The 22,836-nt window shown below is 42.5% G+C and overlaps 2 protein-coding genes across 2 annotated transcripts; both read left to right on the top strand.

Annotated features, from left to right (window-relative positions):
- Positions 1-8,542: 8,542 nt before the first annotated feature.
- Positions 8,543-9,721, top strand: LOC128623165 (scavenger receptor cysteine-rich type 1 protein M130-like). Its single transcript, XM_053650051.1, has 3 exons — positions 8,543-8,591; positions 8,985-9,299; positions 9,384-9,721. Exons 1-3 carry the CDS (start codon positions 8,543-8,545, stop codon positions 9,719-9,721), a joined length of 702 nt encoding a protein of 233 aa, XP_053506026.1.
- A 6,369-nt stretch (positions 9,722-16,090) lies between these two features.
- On the top strand, positions 16,091-20,471 carry LOC128623164 (scavenger receptor cysteine-rich type 1 protein M130-like). The gene is made up of 4 exons (XM_053650050.1): positions 16,091-16,443; positions 16,600-16,696; positions 19,915-20,320; positions 20,416-20,471. The coding sequence occupies exons 1-4, from the start codon at positions 16,091-16,093 to the stop codon at positions 20,469-20,471; spliced, it is 912 nt and encodes a 303-aa protein (XP_053506025.1).
- The last annotated feature ends 2,365 nt before the right edge of the window (positions 20,472-22,836 follow it).

Raw genomic sequence — 22,836 nt, 5'->3', positions numbered from 1 at the left:
AATAATAATAATAATAATAATAATAATAATAATAATAATAATAAGGGGGCGCATGGTGGCTTAGTGGTTAGCATGTTCGCCTCACACCTCCAGGGTCGGGGGTTCGATTCCCACCATGGCCCTGTGTGTGCGGAGTTTGCATGTTCTCCCTGTGCTGCGGGGGTTTCCTCCGGGCACTCCGGTTTCCTCCCCCAGTCCAAAGACATGCATGGTAGGCTGACTGGCGTGTCTAAACTGTCCATAGTGTATGAATGGGTGTGTGAGTGTGTAAGAAAAAGAAGAAGAATAGAAGAATCACGCAGCAACATCCTCACAGCGCCCTCAGTAGGTCAGTTAAGAGAAAAACACATTTCACTAAACAGAAATCTCAGTTTGGAAGTGCTTTACTGCCATCTTGTGGACGGAACATGTAAATGTTTTTAATAAAAGTAAATAATTATTTATTTCAATTATTAATTATTAATTAATAATTAATAATTATTAATTATTAATGTTTACAATCCTCAAACCCAGACTAAATGTGTGTCCTTAAAAACAATATCTAATTGGAAGTGAAATGGTAAGAATTCTTAATTCTTTTCTTTTTAGTTACAGACAATTACTATGTGTCTGTGGATTTAGATTCACCACCAGGAATACATTTAAATGGTTCTTCGATTAAAATTTATTCAGTAATTGATCTGACAAGTTATTTGACTATAGTGTTTGTAAAAAGGTTAGCTGGCAAAAAACAGCATTCCTACCGGAACGAAAATTTACAGAGCTGATAATAAAACCCTTACTTTCTCCCTCAGTTCGCTCTTATTGACATTTAACAACCGTATGTGCAATTCACAGTATCACTTCAAATATTTTTGCACTGTAGGACAGGGTATATTATCACCAGGTGTGGCAATCACAATTTAAACTATGCAAAGACCAAACCATTTCTACGAGTTACATCTGACAATACGGCAGTGGGAAAAATTCAGAGCTCCTGCACCGCATGATACCTTCAATCCCCCAGGAGTTGAAACTCTCCCGCACTTCTCACAGAGCATTACATGTCTGTGTGTGTGTATGGCCTGCATGAGCCACTGAAAAGTCGACGGCCCGTTACATACCCCAAATGGCATCCTCTGATACTGAAATAAACCAAAAGGCATAGTAAAAGCTTTCTTGGCCCTATCTCACTCACTCACCGCAATCTGATGGTACCCAGACGCCAAGTCAACAGTTGAACTCCAGGATAACTTAGGCAATAACAGCTTTTCTTGCCTTTATACTTAGCTGGAAATTTTCATCTGAACATGAAATAGATTTCATACAATGCAAGGAAATAAGCAGACCATTTACCATTTGGTTACAGCTATATTAGAGCACAACAAAGAAACATGACTATTTTAGAAATTTTATTTTATTGTTTGTCATAAATATAAATATGTTTGTTGGTTATTACTGATTTTACTTTTTTATTTAAAAAAATGACAGTTTTTATGTAAGTGTTTTTTTCTTACCATTTTTTTTTTTAAGGAAAATGCTAAACAAACCACGTACTGGACGAGAAGCTGCGTCAGGAAACGTGTTAAATGATGGGGTTAGTGTAATGAATATTCCTCATGGTAAACTGACCCCTATGTACATGTTCTTTTAATATTGCATTCATACATGGTTTTTAATGTACCCATGACCACTCATCAGCCTTCATTCAAACTGGGTTTTATTTTATTTTATTCTGCAGTAATTTTAGTAAATCAGATCTCTAGTCTTGGAAAGGGAACAAATTCAGACAAGTAAAACAATACAATACTTAAATATCGAGTAATAATAATACAAAAATATTGACAAAAACCAAACTGACACCAAGACCTTAACAAAACCATTTTAAGGCAATGAAAGAATCCAACTCCCAAATCTCTCAACTCTCTTCCCAAATCAGTGTCCTAGATTATTGTCTGTAAATGCCCAGTTCAGCCATGAAACTCTGTCTGAGCGCTGATTGGCTCCCTCGAGGCCGCGCAACAGCCTATCAGACACGTTTCTCCACTCACATAACCCTTCATAATCCCGACCAAATTGCCACTTACAGCCAGCGCGCTACAAAATTTATTGTCCTACATATCGCTTCCGGCTGGTAAAATCCCCAGAACTGCTGATTATGAAACTGATCACAGCTGGCAAATGTTTATAATGCTTATACTGGCTTTCAACAGTAATAATGACCAATAAACTTGGCAATTGCCGATAAAAGCTAATAGACGCGACAACGGCCGGTAAAACGCTTATTAAAGATCCCTACGCGTCGAAATGAGGACACCGGAAGCAGACTGGGTTTAAGCCGACGAAAAGGGCTTTCCTTTTATTTACTTTCACTTTTCTTCTCTTCTCAGCAGTGTCATTTAATCTCTCACACTCTCTCTCTTTCACACACATACACATGTTGTCTCTCCTTTATTCCTCACCTGCTCTCTGCGTCACAGAACATTCATTAATTGAATTCTCCACAGGTGTGCGTCCTCACCTTCTCCGACTCTGCCCTCCATTCACAAACCGGCGCTGGACCACGTCCCCGCCCCCATAGATAATCACCGGGTAATGCTGATATCATTTATAACGCCGATCACGGTGACAAACACAGACCATCGCTAGTAACTGGCCATATATGAGGAACATGCAGCTTTTCATTTGAACATAACAGGGACTCTTTTTGACTCTAAAATAATGATGGACATCTGATTAACAGTAATAGTTAATAAAAAGGGGTACAGGTATGGGTCAGGTTTCCATCATCTGCTATTGTTTTGCCGCAGTGACTTCTGGGACTTGAAGCGGTTTGTTGTGCTCAGGTCTGTATCCGATGCGTCCTCGATATCAAGACAAATCCGGGTAATTTCATATGTCCCGGTACTTGTGTTCTTGAGTGTTGGAATTGAACTTCAGCAGTGGATAATGACCTAGAACAAGTTCACAAGGATGAAAGATCGCATAAGAATGCATATTGAGAAACAGCCACTGTCAACACATCAAATAACGCCGCGTGTTTTAAGGCACTTTACAGGCACTTTAAAAATATCGTCTCTGTCTTCTCCAATGTCTTTACTGTCACTTCTTAAAATACTTTAGAATGATTATTATGAGTACATGATCACAACTGTTTTTCAAATCACAATAAAACTGGCTGGCGCAGGCTACATTTTCGGTATAGAATGAATCAATAATGTCTATGTCTGCAGCACACACATCCTGTAAGGATACCACTTTGGACAAAGCCTTCACAGAGGCGACCGCCATAGTGGAATGAGCTCTTATGCCCCAAGGCATAGCGAGACCGCACGCCTCATAAGCAATAGAGATAGCTTCTACTATCCAATTAGAGATGCGCTGCTTTGACACAGCATCACCTCTACTGTCGCCACCAAAGCAGACCAGCAGCTGCTCCGACTTACGCCACTGGCCGGAGCGGTGGACGTAAGTACAGAGAGCCCTTACTGGACACAGCAGGTGCATTCTCTCTTGTTCCGGTGTGGGGAATGGAGGAGGGCAGAAAGCCTGCAACACAACTGATGTAGGCAACTTAGGAATATAACAGAGGATACAGGAAGGCCTTGGCCAATCCAGGGGCAAAGTCAAGGCAGGAAGGGGCAACAGAGAGAGCTTGTAGATCTCCTACTCGCTTGAGAGATGCCAGGGCCAGCAGAAGAGCTACCTTCAGAGTCAGAAGCTTCTCAGAGGCTGACTCTAAGGGCTCAAATGGGGCCCCTGACAGACCTTCCAGGACCACAGAAAGGTCCCAGGAAAGTATGCGCGGCCTGCAGATGGGCCTCAGCCGCCTGACACCACGCATAAACCTCAAAGTTAGAGGATGTTGCCCCACAGAGGCTCCATCAACAGGGGCGTGGCCGGCTGAAATGGCAGCCACGTAAACCCTGATTGTAGAAGGAGCCCACCCTGCTGAGAAATGTTCTTGTAGGACTCCAGGACTGTAGCTATTGCGCAGTTCACTGGGTCTACAGTGGATCCCTGAGGATGGGAATCTCCCAAGGAGTGCCATCTAGCAGGGCTAGAACTTGTGGGAGCAGAGCAATGGGGGAGGAAAGTGTACAGATGTGACCTTGGCCACATGTGCACCATGGCGTCCAGTCCTAATTGTGCGGGAGGAGCGAGGGTGAACCACAGCGGGCTGTGTGTTGTCTCCTCGGAGGCACATTGGCGAAACCTCGCCATATGGACTCCACCACTTTTGGATGGAGCCACCAATTCCCCTACCTCAACAGGATGTCTGCTCCCATATTCCCAAAATGTACATTGCACTCACTGACAATCTTTCCTTCTGCCCAAAGAAGAATTAGTTGCCCCTGCCTGAACAGGGGGCACGGACATAATCCTCCCTGGTGGTCAATATATGAGACCACCGGTGTGTTGTCTGTAAACACATGGTGACCTCTCAATTGAGGAAGAAGGAATTTCAGTGCTAGAAATATGGCCCACATTTCTAGGCAATTTATATGCTGCTCCAGATGAGGGCTGCACCAGAGACCGTGAGCTGGACAGCTGTCTAAGACCGCACTCCAGTCCTTGAGGGAGGTGTCTGTCATTACCATCTTGCGCTAAGGAGACACCCCTAGAGTGCGACCCAAGGCTAGAAACCAGGGACACTCAAATTCTCAGAGCAAGTAGGCATCGCTGTGTGACACTGATTATTCTCAGAGGTTCCGTCCCTGGACGAAACCCCCAACTTCTCAGCCACCACTGATCGGTCTCCTGTGCAGTAGGCCCATAAGCGCCAATAGTCTCCCAAGATCCAGCTTTATCTTGCTCAGTGTTGATAGGATTGACCCTACGCATGTTGGGTATAGAAACGCCCTCATTGTAGTAGAATCCTTATAACCCGTAGAAAAGTTGTCCACTGCACTGGGGAAAGCATACTTTTCTGAGGTTCAACCTGAGCCCTAAGCTCTTCATGTGGGCGAGAACAAGATCTCGATGTTGAACCGCCAGTTCCCTGGATCATGCTAGAATTAACCAGTCATCCAGGTAGTTTAGTACACGGATACCCTGGAGTCACAGTGGAGCCAGAATGACATCCATGCACTTTGTGAAGGTGCGAGGGGATAAAGCTAGCGAAATTTGGAAATATGCACCTTTTAGATCTATCGTCACAAACCAGTCCCCGAACTGAATCTGTGGAACGATAAGTTTGGGCGTCAGCATCTTGAACCTGTATGTCCGAAGAGTACAGTTCAGATGACGCAGATCTAAAATTGCATACTCCTATTTTTTGTGGACCAGGAAATAACGTCTCTAAAAACCTCCCTATGTCCCCTTTGTCCAGGAGGGATCTTTGTTCCTGCGCTAACGTTGGGCTCTGCTCTGTGCTGACTACTGTGGTGAGCACACCTCTGAACCGGAGGGGTCAAACTATAAAGTGGACCTGGTAACCCTTTTCTACGGTAGACAGAACCCATGGAGACACATTTGGCAGTAGTTTCCATCCTGCCAGATGGTCTTTTAGTGATGTTAACTATTCCACATTCTATTGGAGGGAAAGAATCAGATTTTCGTTGCCCTGTGACAGCTCGCTGACCAGAGAACACTGAAAACTTGGGACTGCCTTGGCTAGGGAGACCCTACAGTAGCACTGGGGGCTACCTGCCCTAACAACCTCATGTCCCCTGATGCGTCCCTCCACGGCCCCTCAGGGTCTTCTTTGCCTGCTTGGCCTTTATGACCATTCTCAGATCAGGCCTAGAAGCAGGCTGCGACTGTGGCCACCCAGTTCCTCTGGCTGTCCGCGGGGGTTGGCAGGCTGCCATACTCGCCTTCTGGGTCTCTCTCGCACTAGTGCTGGCCCAGGCATCCACGAGTGAACTCGAGACAACAGGGAAGGAACTGGCTGAACGCCGCCATATGTTGAGCTCACTCAGCAGGTCTGCTTGGTAGGCCTGCAACACTGTCAGCATTGTCTGCAGTGACCCACAAGCATGATTACTACCGCATAGGCCTTGCCCACCAATGCCCTGGGTTCCTTACACGGTGGCTTGGATGGCAAAGCCGGCCCCCCTAATTACTTGCCGTCGATAGAGAGAGGTAGCTCGCAAGCGCCTCCTCCACCTTCAGCATAGCTAAATAGCCATATCGTTCATTCCCCACAATGTCTGAATAATCCAACATTGCAGGGTTATAAATACGGCTTATGCATGATTTTCCCCCAGAAGCCTGATATTTTGTCATGCACTTCTGGAAGAAAGGAGAGTTTCTGCAGTGTCAGGGATTTACTTTCACTGGGGAGAAAAAGGCTCATCCAGCCTTAGTAATCACTTCAAGCAGCTCTTTATATGCTGCTCTCAGTTTTTAGTACACCCTTCTGGCTCCTCTGAGTCAGAGAGGAATTATTACTATTATTCTTGTGTGTGTGTTTTTTTTTCTCTCATTCCTTTTTTTCCTTTATTTTTTTTAAAGGTATAGAAAAATTCTGAGATTTTGAGAAAAGATAGCGAGGAAATGAAGCGTCTTTTTGTTTCTTAACACAAACAACTGACATGCAGTCTTTCACTAAAGATAATAAAGGCTGATGGTGTGGTTCACAAGTGCCATATATATATCACGAGATGCGCTTAATTGCCACGTCAAATGATCATGGCAGGCCTATAAATAGGCATGATTTTACAAAAGCCTCAGATGCCGGTCGCGCGCAAGAGGCGCTCCCCATAGTGTTATGCTAAATGCAACGTCGAAGTTCCCTTTGAAAGGGAATAGCTATTTTAGACATGTCAGTCAAATGATGTGTGCAGAGACACTTACGTTTCACAACAATGTCTCAACCAGTGCTGCCAACTCTCGCGAGACAAATAAGCAACTGCAGCTTCAAAAACAAGCCCAAAACAAGCTCAATATTATTATATTATATTATTATAGTCTGTTACAGCCTCAATGTAAACAGACTCAGTAAATGAGCCTGCAACATATTAAACAGAAACCACTCGCAGTGTAAAAAGTGAAAAAATGATTTATTTAATAAAATGATCAAACAGCAACAAAGCTTATAGGGAGGACAGGCACTATCCACTCATCTCTGATCATCTGCAGCAGAATATGACTGAGAGATGGAAACGGAGATTACAACCATAACTACTATTAGTAGATGAGTATGTTATGCTTGTTTTGTTTGTTTGTTGTTTTAACGTGTAATAATTGTGGGAGGGCAAAATACTGTACAGCACTGATATTATTGTGAGGTTGTGAATAGACAATGTCAGTACATTGGTGAAAATAGTGACCATAAATGTAAAAAAAAAAAAAAGAATTCTCTTGTCAGATTTTCCTAACAAGCAACATATTTTTTAAAACAAGAACAAACTTTTGTTTCAAAAGTTTAAACACTTCTGATAAACCAACTTTTTTTTCAGAAAAAAAGATTTCCAAAATGATGTATTATAAGCGGACTTGGCAACTCTCCAGCACGGGAGGAAATGGGATTGGTACAGGACCCATCCGCTTCAGACTGGTCCAATCAAGAAGTTGCGGGGCTTCATTAAACCCCACCCCTTCTCCATACTGACAGAAAACAATCATAAGAGCAGATTTGAGACTACAGTGCATCCGGAAAGTATTCACAGTGCTTCACTTTTTCCACATTTTGTTATGTTACAGCCTTATTACAAAATCAAAATGGATTAAATTCATTATTTTCCTCAAAATACTACAAATAATACCCCATAATGACTCATAATGACCCCAAACTCAGTGATTAAAGCAATATTTACCCCCAAATCCAGTGTGATTTATTTATTTACAAAAAAATCTATAAAAATAAGCAAAATATGTGTGAGAGGAAATGTGCAGTTAGAGTACATGTGGTGTAGAGACAGAATTCTGCTGATAAACTAAGCTTCTGAGTGCATGTGTATGTGTGTGTGGATACGTGAGTATATATGTGTGTGTGTGTGTGTGTGTGTGTGTGTATGCGTGCATGGTTTCCTGTGCAGGTGCATCCCCCCTCTCTCTCCCGGTGTCTGTGTGTGTGTGTGTGTGTGTGTGTGTGTTTACATATATATATATATATATATATATATATATATATATATATATATATATATATATATATATATATATATATATATACAGTGCATCCAGAGAGTATTCACAGCGCTTCACTTTCTCCACATCTTGTTATGTTACAACCTTATTCAAAAATGAATTAAATTCATTATTTTCCTCAAAATTCTACAAACAATACCCCATAATGACAATGTGAAAGAAGTTTGTTTGAAATCTTTGCAAATTTATTAAAAATAAAAAATAAAAAAGCACATGTACATAAGTATTCACAGCCTTTGCCATGACACTCAAAATTGAGCTCAGCTGCATCCTGTTTCCACTGATCATCCTTTAGATGTTTCTACAACTTGAAGAAATGACTTGTTACACTACTGCTGCGGATATTAAGTCAAACCATTTTGTTCAAACTTCAACATGATCCATAGAGTAGCAGAAAGTTATGGCAGTTTATGAATACCATGTGAAGGATTAAGTTGACTAGTCAAAAGTGTTGTGAGGTTGGTGAATGGTGGAAGTCACTGTGCTGGGAGAGTGGAGGTTCTGCAGGAAGGACAGTGGGGAACAGTGTGTGGTTCTGCCTGGGATATGAAGGAGGCTGCAGTGGTGTGTAGAGAGCTGCGCCGTGGGGAGGCTGTAGAGCTGCGGTATTTGGCTGAGTTTGGACAAGGATCAGGAGAAATATTGATACATGATTTGTACTGTACAGGATCAGAGTTGGACAGAGGAGCTTCAGTGTAGAGGAACTGAATCTCAGATATACTTCTGTCCAACATCATCTTCACTCAAACACTCAAACTGCTCCCATTACAACGATGTGGGATTAATATGTTCTGGTGAAGTATCATGATTTAACTTCTGTTTAAATAGAGAACACATACCTGTCAATCAGACTTTAAGCTGTCTTTGTTAATTTTCTTCTTTCACTGAGCTCTCGGCTGTTTGTTCAGCTCACACAGGGGCGCGGCTGGTGAACGGACCGGACTCCTGTTCTGGTCGAGTGGAGCTCCAGTACCTCAGGGAGTGGGGCACAGTTTGTGCTGTAGGCTGGGATATGAGAGCTGCAGATGTTCTCTGTGCACAGCTGGATTGTGGGAGTGCTGTGGCTGTGGTGGAAGTGGACTGGTTTGGGGAGGGGAGTGGCCACATCTGGGCTGATGTGTTTGATTGTCAGGGGAAGGAGACACACCTATCACAATGTGGCATCTCATCATGGAGTGGAGCTGCATGCTCTCATAAACACGATGCTGGAGTCATCTGTAATGGTGAGATATTAACATCACCTACACCACGTTAGTGAATAAAGTCAGTGTTCATTAGAATATTTAATTGATGTTCTTCTGCTTCAGGATCATCCGTGGCGTTTCATGAGGGGCGAGTGCGGTTGTCTGGAGGGAGCGAGTGTCAGGGGGAGGTGGAGATTTATTTCAGGCAGGACTGGAGGAGAGTTCTCCTGGACTCGTGGAGTCTGTCTGAGGCGTCTGTGCTCTGCAGACAGCTGGGCTGTGGCTCCGTGCTGAACTACCGCTCCTCTCCATCCACCACTGAACACAAACACATGTGTGTAACGGGTTTCAGCTGCTCTGGGAGTGAAGCTCTTCTGGGGAACTGCAGCAGTGCACAACCTGTCAACTGCAGCTCCGGGGAACAGCTGTACATCACCTGCTCAGGTAACACCTACGAATGAGCAGCTTTTAACAACAGTCATGGTAAATGGTCTGCACTTATATAGCATTTTTTTTTAACCTTGTGGTTCAACAAAGCACTTTACACTGGTTCTCATTCACCCATTCACCCATTCACACACACACTCGTTTTACACACATCGTAACTCCAGACATAAACACTATTCAGGAGTTGTTGGCAGTTTTATAGCAGATAATAATAATAATAATAATAATAATAATAATAATAATAATAATGTCATATCACAGCAAACCAGTGACTACATTTCGCATCCTGCACTGAGGCCTACAAACTTGGCCACCATGGACCACAATTCCCAGCACACTCACGTTCATTCTCATCAACACACATCTGCATCCAAGCTCACACACAATCACACCACACATAAAAGAGACTGTTTTAACACTAGTCTTTGTGAAGTATAACGTGGATTTTCTGTCTACCCAGCTTTTGCTTATCGTGTTTTGTGTCCTGGTTTTGATCTAGCCCTCATTTTCAATTCTTGTTTTGCCTCATTTATCCTCATTTGCCGATCGGCTGACCTATTGCCTGTTTATGACCATGTTTATGTTTCACGATTTAGATTTCTCTGCCTGCCTCTCATATAATAAAGCTCTTATCTGTTTTTGCATCTGTCCTCAACTCCATTACTTAACAGAATACTTCACCTATTATGGATGCCGCATGAGAGTGTGGAGAGCATCACGCCAGTGTACATAGGAATGTCTGGCCACCATTCATGTCAGTCCAGTTTCCCCAGTGGATAGATATAGAACTCCCAGACCCGAATTATGGATTGGGCGGCTACCCAAGGCAGTTCATGTTCCACTGCCAAATGCAATTTTCGATCCTGGTGAATCCCAAGCTGTCCAGGGCAGAGCTACAACCTGGATAAAATTTTGAGAGGAGTCATTGTGACGAGCAAGCCTGATTTGCCGATCCACACCTTTTATGAGTGGATCGACAAGGCCTCCACAGTTCAGCTCCAGTACCAGACTGACAGGGCGGCAGTAGGAGTGATACAGGCATGCAAGACAGAGGGCTGCCGTAAAGAAGCCACCCTACAGTGTCCTACATGCAGTAATCTTGGGATCCACAAATCATATTTCTGCTCCTGGGAATTTTTTAAAGGTAGCTCGCATACCCACAAATGGCTTCACAAGAGAGCAAGGGCAGCGCTCCAACCTGAGACCCACGAGGTGGTCTCACCCACAGAGCTCCAGCCGGAGGTCAACATGGCGACCTCCTCCCCAGTGCTCCAACCTGACACCCATGAGGTGGTCTTACTTGCCAAGCTCGAGCTGGGGGTCAACGTGGTGACCTCCTCCCCACTTGAGACCCATGAGTTGGTCTCACCTGCCGAGCTCCAGCCAGTGGTCAAAGTGGCGACCTCCTCCCCAGAGCTCCAGCAGGAGCTCCATGAGGTGGTCTTATGTACAAAACTCCAGCCAGAGGTCAATGTGGCGACCTCATCTCCCTAGCTCCAACCTGAGAGCCACGAGGTGGTCTCACCTGCAGAGCTCTAGCATGAGACCCACAAAGTAGTCTCAGCTCCAGAGCTCCAGTTGGAGGTCCATGTGGCGACCTCATCTCCAGAGCTCCAACCTGAGACCAACGAGATAATCTTAGCTCCGGAGCCCCAACTGGAGGTCAACAAGGGACCTCCTCCCCAGATCTCCAGCTCGAGACCCATGAGGTTGTCTCATCTCCAGAGCTCCAGCATGAAGTCAGGTTCCAGTCTGAGGCTGAAGAGACTGCCTCTCAAGCCAAGTTCCTGTCCGAGGTCGAAGAGACGGCCTCTCAAGTCAAGTTCCTGTTCTGTCATATCACAGCAAACCAGTGACTACATTTCCCATTCTGCACTGCGGCCTACAAACATGGCCGTCATGGACCGCAATTCCCAGAACACTCACTTTCATTCTAATCACACACACATAAAAGAGACTGTTTGAACATTAGTCTTTGCAAAGTATTATGTGTGTTTTCCATATACCAAGCCGTTGTTCCTCGTGTTTTGTGTCCTAGTTTTGATCTTGTTCTAGCCCTCGTTTTCGATTCTTGTTTTGCCTCATTTATGCCCGTTTGCCGATCACCTGACCTATTGTCTGTTTATGACCACATCTGCGTTTCACGATTTGGATTTGTCTGCATGTCTCTCATATAATAAAGCTCTTATCTGCATTTGCATCCGTCCTCAACTCCAATATGTGACTAATAATAATAATAATAATAATAATAATAATAATAATAATAAATATTGCACAAGCTTATACTGCACCATTTTATTTATTTTTTTTTACAGGGAATTGTTAACAATTTCCAAATTTCCAAACTTCACTGTACTTGTACAATGAGAATAAATATTGTATTCTATCCTGTTTGTTTGTATATTTTATCACTTCTATAACTACGAATATTTGTACATTGCAATAATAATAATAATAATAATAATAATAATAATAATAATAATAATAATAATAATAATAACAATAATAATAATAATAATAATAATAATAATCCTCACAGCACCCTCAGCAGGTCAGTTAAGAGAAAAACACATTTCACTAAACAGAAATCTGAGTGTGGAAGTGCTTTACTGCCATTTTGTGAATGGAAAATTTTTATGTTATCAGTAATAAAAAATTATGACATAATATATATTTTTGAATAATACTTTTAATTCTGAAACCCAGACTAAATGTGTGTGTAATTCAAAAATAACTAATTGGTAGTGAAATGGTAATTTCACTGTGGCTCAGGTGGTAGAGCGGGTTGTCCTCTAATCGTAGGTTGGTGGTTCGATTCCCGGCCCGCATGACTCCACATGCCGAAGTGTCCTTGGGCAAGACACTGAGCCCCAAGTTCCTCCCGATGGCAAGTTAGCACCTTGCATGGCAGCTCTGCCACCATTGGTGTGTGTGTGTGTTTGTGTGAATGAGACACAGTGTAAAGCTCTTTGGATAAAAGCGCTATATAAGCATGCCATTTTTCTAATATTTCTTAAAATTATTAGCAAATATATTTTAACTTCAGTAAAAAGTCTAGAAATGGTTTAAAGTGTGTTTTAATGTTATAATAATTTAATGATAAATATTAAGTGTGTGTGTGTGTGTGTGTGTAGCTGATGTAGTTGCAGTGTGCTGCAGTGGTTTATCAGTGTGTGTATCTGCTCTGTGCAGCTGTCAGGCATTAATGCTGTATGACAGCCGAGTGCTTCCTCTCTCTGAAATCAGTGTGTGATGTGGTCGACTCTCGTCAGTCACACACCTCAGAGACGGGAGGCGGAGCTCTGTTCCTCAGTCACACCTCAGAGACGGGAGGTGGAGCTCTGTTCATCAGCGCTGACGTTATTTTGATATATATGGAGAAAGTGAGAGATGCCTCGTCTGATTTGTTATTGAGGCTGTGTGATGATTTCCTCTCGTCTTTCTAATAAGGTTACAGTGTGTGTGATTGGTGGCTGTCTCTCTCTCTCTGTCTGTCTCTCTGTCTCTCTCTCTCTGTAGGGGGCTGAGTGAGGGGACACACTTCTCTCAGTCTCTCTGGGCGAGTGGAGGTGAACACATCGTGTACAGCGAGGAGGGAGATGGAAATCTGTCTGACTTTTATTCTTCTCTCATCCACACTCACACTCACAGCAGCTGGTAAGTACACACTGATTATTCACACTAAAACATCACACACTTCTCACTTTAACAGTAGCCACCATTTTTAATCCTGAAATGGGAGAAACTTTCCTGGACTGATCGTAACTTTATAAACAGTGAAAGTCTTTCATTTTTATAGAATTTAAAAAGCTGTTCATGAGCGTACACACATCATCCTCAGGGGTTTTTCTGAGGCCTCAATTATAAAATCAGGTCCCGATTAATGTTTACAATTTCCACAGGATTTATAGTGTGTATATGTGTGTGTGAGAGAGAGATTGTGTGTGTTCCCGTTTATGTTTGTGTGTGTGAGAGAGCATGTGTTTGAGTCCTCATAAATCTATCTCTTTCTCTCTCAATCTCAGACAGTGTGAGGTTGGTGAATGGTGGAAGTCGCTGTGCTGGGAGAGTGGAGGTTCTTCATGATGGACAGTGGGGAACAGTGTGTGGTCATTGGTGGGATGAGGGTGATGCTGCAGTGGTATGTAGAGAACTGCACTGTGGGCAGCCTGTAAATGCACCACAATACGGTCACTTTGGAGAAGGATCAGGACGAATCTGGATGGTTGGTGTGGACTGTAGAGGATCAGAGTCGACACTGAAGAACTGTAGATCAGATGGGAGGGGGGATTACTGTGGTCACAGTCGTGATGCTGGAGTCACTTGCTCAGGTAAACTGCTGGATTTAGAAAATATATTTCAATTAATTAAATAATTACGATTGAATTGACTCATTTCAAGTATATAAATAAAAATTTAGACTTTATTTAAATTTAAATCATTTTGTAACTACTTTATAATGATTTTTTGATACTCTGTCTTGTTGAAAATGTGCACACTATTTACACAATTACATAAAACACAGGTCACAGAGAGCCAATTCTCACTGCTGGTCCTCACCGGTGCTCTGGGAGAGTGGAGGTGCTTCATGGAGGTTCCTGGGTCACACCATGTGATGCTGACTTTGACCAGCAGGATGCAGAGGTTGTGTGTCGAGAGCTGAGCTGTGGGATTCCTGTGGAGGTGCTGGGATCAGCTGCTTTTGGCCGAGGGGAGGGTCAGGTGTGGACAGAGGAGCTTCAGTGTAGAGGAACCGAACCTGAGATTACCTTCTGTCCAACATCATCTTCACTCAAACACTCAAACTGCTCCCATTACAACGATGTGGGATTAATATGTTCTGGTGAAGTATCATGATTTAACTTCTGTTTAAATAGAGAACACATACCTGTCAATCAAACTTTAATGCTTCTTTGATAATTTTCCTGTTTCATTGAGCTCTCAGCTGTTTGTTCAGGTCACACAGGGGCGCGGCTGGTGAACGGACCGGACTCCTGTTCTGGTCGAGTGGAGCTCCAGTACCTCAGGGAGTGGGGCACAGTTTGTGCTGTAGGCTGGGATATGAGAGCTGCAGATGTTCTCTGTGCACAGCTGGATTGTGGGAGTGCTGTGGCTGTGGTGGAGGTCGACTGGTTTGGGGAGGGGAGTGGCCACATCTGGGCTGATGTGTTTGATTGTCAGGGGAAGGAGACACACCTATCACAATGTGGCATCTCATCATGGAGTGGAGCTGCATGCTCTCATAAACACGATGCTGGAGTCATCTGTAATGGTGAGATATTAACGTCACCTACACCACGTTAGTGAATAAAGTCAGTGTTCATTAGAATATTTAAATGATGTTCCTCTGCTTCAGGATCATCCGTGGCGTTTCATGAGGGGCGAGTGCGGTTGTCTGGAGGGAGCGAGTGTCAGGGGGAGGTGGAGATTTATTTCAGGCAGGACTGGAGGAGAGTTCTCCTGGACTCGTGGAGTCTGTCTGAGGCGTCTGTGCTCTGCAGACAGCTGGGCTGTGGCTCCGTGCTGAACTACCGCTCCTCTCCATCCACCACTGAACACAAACACATGTGTGTAACGGGTTTCAGCTGCTCTGGGAGTGAAGCTCATCTGGGGAACTGCAGCAGTGCACAACCTGTCAACTGCAGCTCCGGGGAACAGCTGTACATCACCTGCTCAGGTAAGCAGCACATCATCTGCTCAGGTAAGCAACACAACACCTACCAGGTGAACAGGCATGTACAAAATCAACACTTTAAAATGTAGGATAGGAAATGTTCAGTTTGATCAGTAGGATAAGTTATTTGGCAGGCTGCTGTTGAGTAAGGTTGCCTTTTGACACATCAACCTTTCGTGTAAATTAAGTAATTTGACAGTTTAAGCTACATGTGAATTAGTTTAGTAATGAGTCGGTGTACATGCTTACTGAGTATACTATACTAAATACAGTAAATTAGCATGTTTTAAGCACTAAATTAAATAAGTAAGTAATTACAAAAATAAATGGGTAAGTAAATACGAAATAGATTAGCAAATGGTGTCATTTGAGAAGTGGATTCAGGTTGAGATTGCAATTGATCTTTAGTTTATCACATGCCACAGCACAGGGAAAATATAGACAAGTGGAGTCTTGGCTGCTTTCTTGCAGCTGATCCTGTCTCATTTGTGTACACTTGACATGCACATAAACACACAGGCTTAACTCACTAAGAGAGGGAAAGAGAGACAAACACTCCCCCTGCAGACTCCTGTTAAACACCCCCACCTGCCACACAAGTAAATATAGTTTGCAATTATTTAATATATTTCATAATGGTATGATGCAGAGTGTAATTAGTTGAAAACTTAGATCAGGGCCCAACAGTTAGAGTTGTGCTTCCTGTGTTATGCATTACACAAAATGTGTGTGTGACCCAGACCTCAGGTCCATCAGGCTGGTTGGTTCTGGGGGAGACTGTGCAGGAAGGCTGGAGGTTTTCCACAGTGGCTCGTGGGGGACAGTGTGTGATGACTCGTGGGATATTGAGGATGCGCAGGTGGTGTGCAGACAGTTGCAGTGTGGAGTGGCCCTCAGTACCCACATACCAGCCTGGTTTGGTCCTGGAACTGGGTCCATATGGCTGAATGAGGTGGAGTGTGAGGGGAACGAGACGTCCCTGTGGAACTGCAGATTTCAGCTGTGTGAAGAGGGTGACTGTGGACACCAGGAGGACGTAGGAGTCGTGTGCTCAGGTACAGTGTAATGACTGAGATTAAACCTGTAAATATGTAAAACATTCCTGTGTTTGTGTTCTCAATACTGAGATCCCAACATACTAACGCACCAGAAATAAATGTTATTAAGGTCCTATTTATAAAAAGTAATCTGTTTTGGGGCTCCCGAGTGGCGCAACAGAAATGCGTTCGCCCTGTCTGGTGATCACGAGTTCGAATCCCAACGATGGCCTGGAGTCCAAGAGAGCAAAATTGGCCTTGCTCTCAGGGTGGGAGGGGTAACATACTCTATCTCCTCCATCACACTAGCCAAGCATGGGCAACTATGAGCTCATGTATGCAGAAGTAAGTAGATAGCACTTAGCATGTTCCTCTGGTGTGTTACTCCAACCCCTGATGTTGCATATGCAGCAGTTCAAATAGATGCAGTTGTGAAAGCCTGCACCCTCCCTGGTTGGTAGTTGTCATGTGATATGGGAGACCTAACTGTAGGGTAGGAACTGGCTATTAGCAAATTAAGGAGAAAATCTGGGGAGAAAATAAATCTAATCCAAAAAAATGTGATCCAAATGTTAAAAATCATGTTGAAAATCTTTTTACATAAAGATAAAATTACAAATATTTAACTGAGTCAATAAAACAGGATTTTTACAGATTAAGTGCAAGTCATCCTTCTCTCACCAGAGTTTAAAGAGATCCGACTCACGGAGGGCTGTGAGGGGAATCTGGAAGTGTTCTACAATGGAACCTGGGGTAATGTGTGTCACAATCAGATGGAGTTAGAAACAGCAGATATGGTGTGTCGAGAGTTGAACTGTGGAAGACGCGAGCGTCTGGTCTCGGCCAGAGCGAGAGTCGAATCTGCTCCTAACTGGCTGGATCATGTGAAATGTAGGAAACACGACTCTAATCTGTTGACTTGTCCATCTTCACCCTGGGGACAGAACAGATGTGATAATCGTGATGAGGTGGTTCATATTACCTGCACAGGTGGGAGGATTCTTTCTCTGGGCTTTACAAGTTTATACATTGCTGTAAAATGTGCATAAATAATAAATCTAAAGTCTGAATGCTCTGAGAGACACAGCCTTGACATTTTTCATTATTTCATTTTATTACTGCAGGAGATGGAGCGTTTCTACATACTCATGGAACATGCTCTTCATTTCCTTTTCAGAAATATTGTTCAAGTAAGGACATTTCTTTTTCTTCTTCTGCTTCTGCTTTCTGCCTTGTGCAGACCAAACATTAAGTTGTAGAGATATGAAATTTTATCAACAGGCAGCACTCCCTGCAGCTGCTCAGGCAAGTGAGATGAGCCCAATCGGTGTGATTGTGGTCATATCTCATGAACCATGAGTCTTACAAACAAAATTCTTCTTGCCATTTTTTTGGGTTCTCTTAACCAAAAACACCTCAAGAACTATTTAGCTCCACCGTCTTACATTTTTTTTTTGCTAATTTGCATTATATGCAAAACCTACTTTTTGGAACTTGTCCTAGTACTAGTCCTTGTCATATCTTTACAGTTTTGATGTTAAATTACTCAGTAAACCTCAGTAATGATCAAAAACATGTTGACATTCATAAACAATATGGCCGACACATTTCAATCAATACAAACAAGGCACAGACTTAACAGTGGGGTGGAGCCATGGTAAAATAACTTCTCAGGAAATTAGTTTCTCAAGAACCATACGTTTGATTGTGAAATTTCATATGTGCTTATCTGTAAATGAATTTTTGATGATGACTTTAATTAATAAAAAAAAAATTTAAAAAAACATGGCTGCCATCAGCTAATCAGATTTCATCAGGCATTTGACAGGGCTATCATAACGAATCTTGAATGGTAGGTTTGGGTATGGACCCACTACAGTCTGATGCAATCAGAATCAATTTGGCCACTGTGAGGTGCTATTCATGTTTCTGCACACGAAACCCAGCATATCTCTTGGAATATCCAATGTACATTAAAGTGTCTTTTTTGTCTTGGTTGTCCTCCTCAATCCAAACAAAACTGATTTTTGAAACATTTATATCTGCCAATTAAAATTTTTGACAATTTGCATAAAATAATATACTTTTGCAATGTAGTGCTAGGATATTTGGCCAATCTTCAAAAAATATGATGTCAAACTATTCAGAAGAATGTGAAACTCAAGAATGATCAAAAACATGCTGATAACCTGAAACCATTCTGAATTCATATTCAAAGTCACGGCCATGGCCATACATCAGGAGCAGGGCTTGGCTAAGTTCAAATAACTTTCTCAATAAACATAAGCTCTACTGAGCTGAAATTTAGTAGAATGCATATCTAGGCTAATCTGTGTGGATCTTTAATGATGACATGATACTTACACAGATCAGATTTCATCAGTATTTTAACAGGGTTAACACTGACCCATTGTCATGAAACTTACATAGTAGGTTTGAGTAGGGAACCACTACAATCTGATGCAATCTTATATAAATTATTTTTTTAAAAACTTTAGCTCCTGATTTTCTCACAAATTTAGTCTTCACAAATTCCCACCCTCTAGTTAGGTCTCCCTATCACATACTTCCTCCGAGACACATGAAGTCAGCCGAGTGCATCTTGACTAACCAAAGATGCCTTTCATGCAACGTGGCGTAACACACTCTGAGGAACGTGCTACCCGTCCACCTTCACATGCATAAGTATGCACTAGTCATTATTTTTAGGTTTAGGGTTAGGGTTACCCTAGCCATAAACCTAACCCTAGGGTTCTCCCAGCCACGGACGGCTGTGCCATCGGTGGGATTCAAACTCGAGAATTCCGGACAATAGGGTGATGGCCTTTCTGTTGCACCACTCAGGAACAAATTCATCAAATTATTTTGGTAAAAAATAAAACTAAAATGAGCATAAAGTGAACACAAATATGATTCTCCCTCAAAATACCCATTGTGCTATGTAAAGAATAAAACACTGTGTAATTATAAAATAACATCATGCATTTTATTTATTTGTAATTACATTTACATGTTGGAAAGCCAACAAGGTAGTTCCTGTTGTCACATAGCCGCGATAAACAGACATTCCCTCATCTGTCCGATTATTCAAGTTACTAAGACAAAAAACCCAGTTTGTCTTAACCACAAAGCATAAACTCCTAAGTCCTGAAAACCCAAAGTTACAGATTTATCTCTACTTATGAAGCACTGATACTGGAGACTCCTTCCAAAAATGCTAAGTAAATGTCTCCTTACAGAAAACTTCACCATATAGAAGAGAGAGATTGCAGAACTTTTCCTTTGTTAAGTAACCAATCAATTTTTAAACTGTCCACTTATTATGAGCACGTGGCACGTTCACCATACACATCCCAGTGAATGAGCTGTTAATGTACAAGAATATATGCAGTAGACATATACTGTCAGATCTGCTGATTCAGAAAATTAATCAACAACTTCTGACCAATCAGAAGCCAGAATTCAACAGGTGTAGGATGGTTTTAATAGATGACAGTCAGTTCTTGTTGATGTATCATTGTGTTGTAGTGAGCTGTGTGACTGGAGCTGTTATTCAGCGTTGGTGTGTTTCCTCATGTGTGATGTGTGTGATGTAGAGCACTGGTCTCTCAGGCTGAGTGGAGTAGAGGGAAGCTGCTCTGGGAGGTTGGAGGTGTATCATAACGCTACGTGGGGCTCCGTTTGTGATGATCAGTGGAACATCAGTAACGCTCGGGTGGTGTGCAGACAGCTGGGCTGTGGGTCGGCGCTGAGTGCTGATAGGAATGTTAGTTCTGGTCCTGGTGAAGGGACTATCTGGCTGAACAGAGTGAAGTGTCGAGGGGATGAGATTCACCTGTGGGACTGTCATCATTCCCTGAAGAACCACACTGACTGCTCTCCTGCTGGAGTCACCTGTGCAGGTCAGAGGGGTGTGCTAACTTTTCAGCTTCCTGTCTCCACTCATTACACTTTTCTCCCAGTGTTAAGACCTGATAACTTTTATTTATAATCTTAGATATTAGTTTGAAAGCTCAGACCCTAAACTGTAATACACTGATCAGCAGGTCATAACCCTTATTTAGTGAGAGTATATTTTATTACATGATAGAAAGTGTTTTTATATTCTGTAAATACAGACGTGTCCACTACTACACCCATCAACACCACCACCACCACCACCACCATCATCACCACCACCAAATCAGGTATGTATATCTATTACTGTTCATCATTTTTGTAAATATTTATGATTACAGTGTCGTATCAAGATCCTCTTCTGTGTTTTTAACTTCAGTAAGAGCTCCTCCAAATCCTCCAGCACCTAAAGCTCCACCCACCCCTCCACTGGTTCTCTTTGTGTTGGGAACGCTGCTCTTCCTGGCCTTAGTGCTTCTGCTGGTCCTGTTTTACCAGAACAGAGTGCTCAGGAGAGGTACGAGACATACCTGTAAATACTAATTACATTTTATCCTGCTGTTAAAATTGTCCTGTAAGAATTTCATTAAAGTTATTATTATTATTATTATTATTATTATTATTATTATCCACTCCCAGTTGTCTCTAAGAGGAGGCGTAAGACTCAGCCTGAGGCCGTCTATGAGGAGATCAACCACAGATACATCACTAGAAGAAGGACGAGCTCCACTCAAAGAGGTGAGTGATATGTGGACTGTTCTACATCACACTTATTGTATTCCATTTAAACTTGTAGCTGAAATTCACTGCATGCAAACGATCAAATCACTCAATACAAAATACACACCTCAATGCAAACTCAGTGATTAAAGCAATATTTTCCCCCAAATCCAGTCTGATTTATTTCTTTACAACAAATCAATAAAAATAAACTAAATGTGTGTGAGAGGAAATGTGCAGTTAGAGTACATGTGGTGTAGAGACAGAATTCTGCTGATAAACATCTATTAAAGCTTCTGATTTAGTGCACGTGTGTGTGTGTGTTTGTGTGTGCATGCGATTTCCTGCCCCCCTCAAACGCTCTCCCTGTGTGTGTGTGTGTGTGTGTGTGTGTGTGGGTGGTTGTGTGTGTGTGAGTCCCCATAAACCATATGGTGGTTACTGGATGTCCTGATTAACATTTAATACGTGAACTGTGTGTTTACCTCAAGGGGAGTGTGTATGTGTGTGTTTCTGCGTGCACCTGCATGTGTGTGTTTGTATGCGTTTGTGTGTGTCTGTTTGTGTGTGTGTGCACTCCTGTGTGTGTGTATGCATTTTACTGCACAGGTGCATCCCCCGTCTCTCTCCCTCAGTCCCTCTGTGTGTGTGTGTGTGTGTGTTGGTGATCTGCTTTTCTGAACACGTCTCATGACTGTGCTGCTCTCCTCTAACAGGAAGTCTCCTCTCTGAAGAACAGCATTCTGGGTATGAGCATGTGGATGATGAGCTTCTCTCAGGTAAAAAAGGCCAGAGTGTGAGTTTGTCTAACTCCATTAACTGAAAGATATTAGAACTGCAATTAAAAATCAGAAATGACTAAATGTGTCCTTTCTGAGACGTGATTATGATGTATTGTATAGAAGAATTACAGGAACTCCAGTGTTTTAATGCTGACACATGACATCTCACAATCAACCTTATCTTACTTTAAGCTTCTGAAATCCCTCTTATCAAATTTATCAAAGCTTCTTTGGAGGAGGATTTTATTGAGTATAAATGTGTTTAAAAACCCAAAACAAACCAATTGTTCTTTTCACAGTAAAGTCTGGGATTGGAGAAAAGGCTGAGTATTATGATGATGTCATCGACACCAGTGACTTCATAAGTGGGTGCAGTTGTTAACTGATGACATCAATTTACTGACTTCACATTAAACCATGAGGTCAGAATGTGATGGAGCTGTTTGTACAGAGCCTCTGCTTTTATTTCATTTAGGTGATACGGGAAGAGTTGACCCACCAGAGGACTACGATGATGCCGTCACTGCTGGACCGATCCCTGATAACGTGGATGGTGTGGTTCTGTTTTGGGATTAGTTTTAGAAAGCAGTATAAATGAAACACACAGACTGCAAATAAGTTTGTTTATTGGTTTGTGTGTAGTGACATTTTTTACATGTATACCATGTCATTTTGCATTGTGTCATCAAATACACAGTGTACAAACTGCCTCTTCAGTACACTTTAAATATCTTTAAATATCTGTGTTTTGGTGTAGAGGATGAAGCTGAGAATTATGATGACGCCGTTACAGCTGATCAGAAGTCAGTTATACTGACAGGTATGATAATAATGTGACAGTATTGCATCCACAAGCATCCAAATGATCATTAATGACAGTCGTGTGGATTTAATAGCTTTTATCTCTACATTCTGACAGAGGACGTGTCCGAGAACTACAATGATGCAGTTCCCACTGAAACGAACACAAACATCATCACAGGTCAGTTTCTTTCTGGAAATAGACAAAAAAAGAAAAG

The sequence above is a fragment of the Ictalurus furcatus genome, chromosome 19, assembly GCF_023375685.1.
Source record: "Ictalurus furcatus strain D&B chromosome 19, Billie_1.0, whole genome shotgun sequence".
NCBI classification, from domain to species: Eukaryota; Metazoa; Chordata; class Actinopteri; order Siluriformes; family Ictaluridae; genus Ictalurus; species Ictalurus furcatus.
Note: the sequence above shows the minus strand (reverse complement) of the source record. Positions and strands in the feature narration are given on the sequence as shown.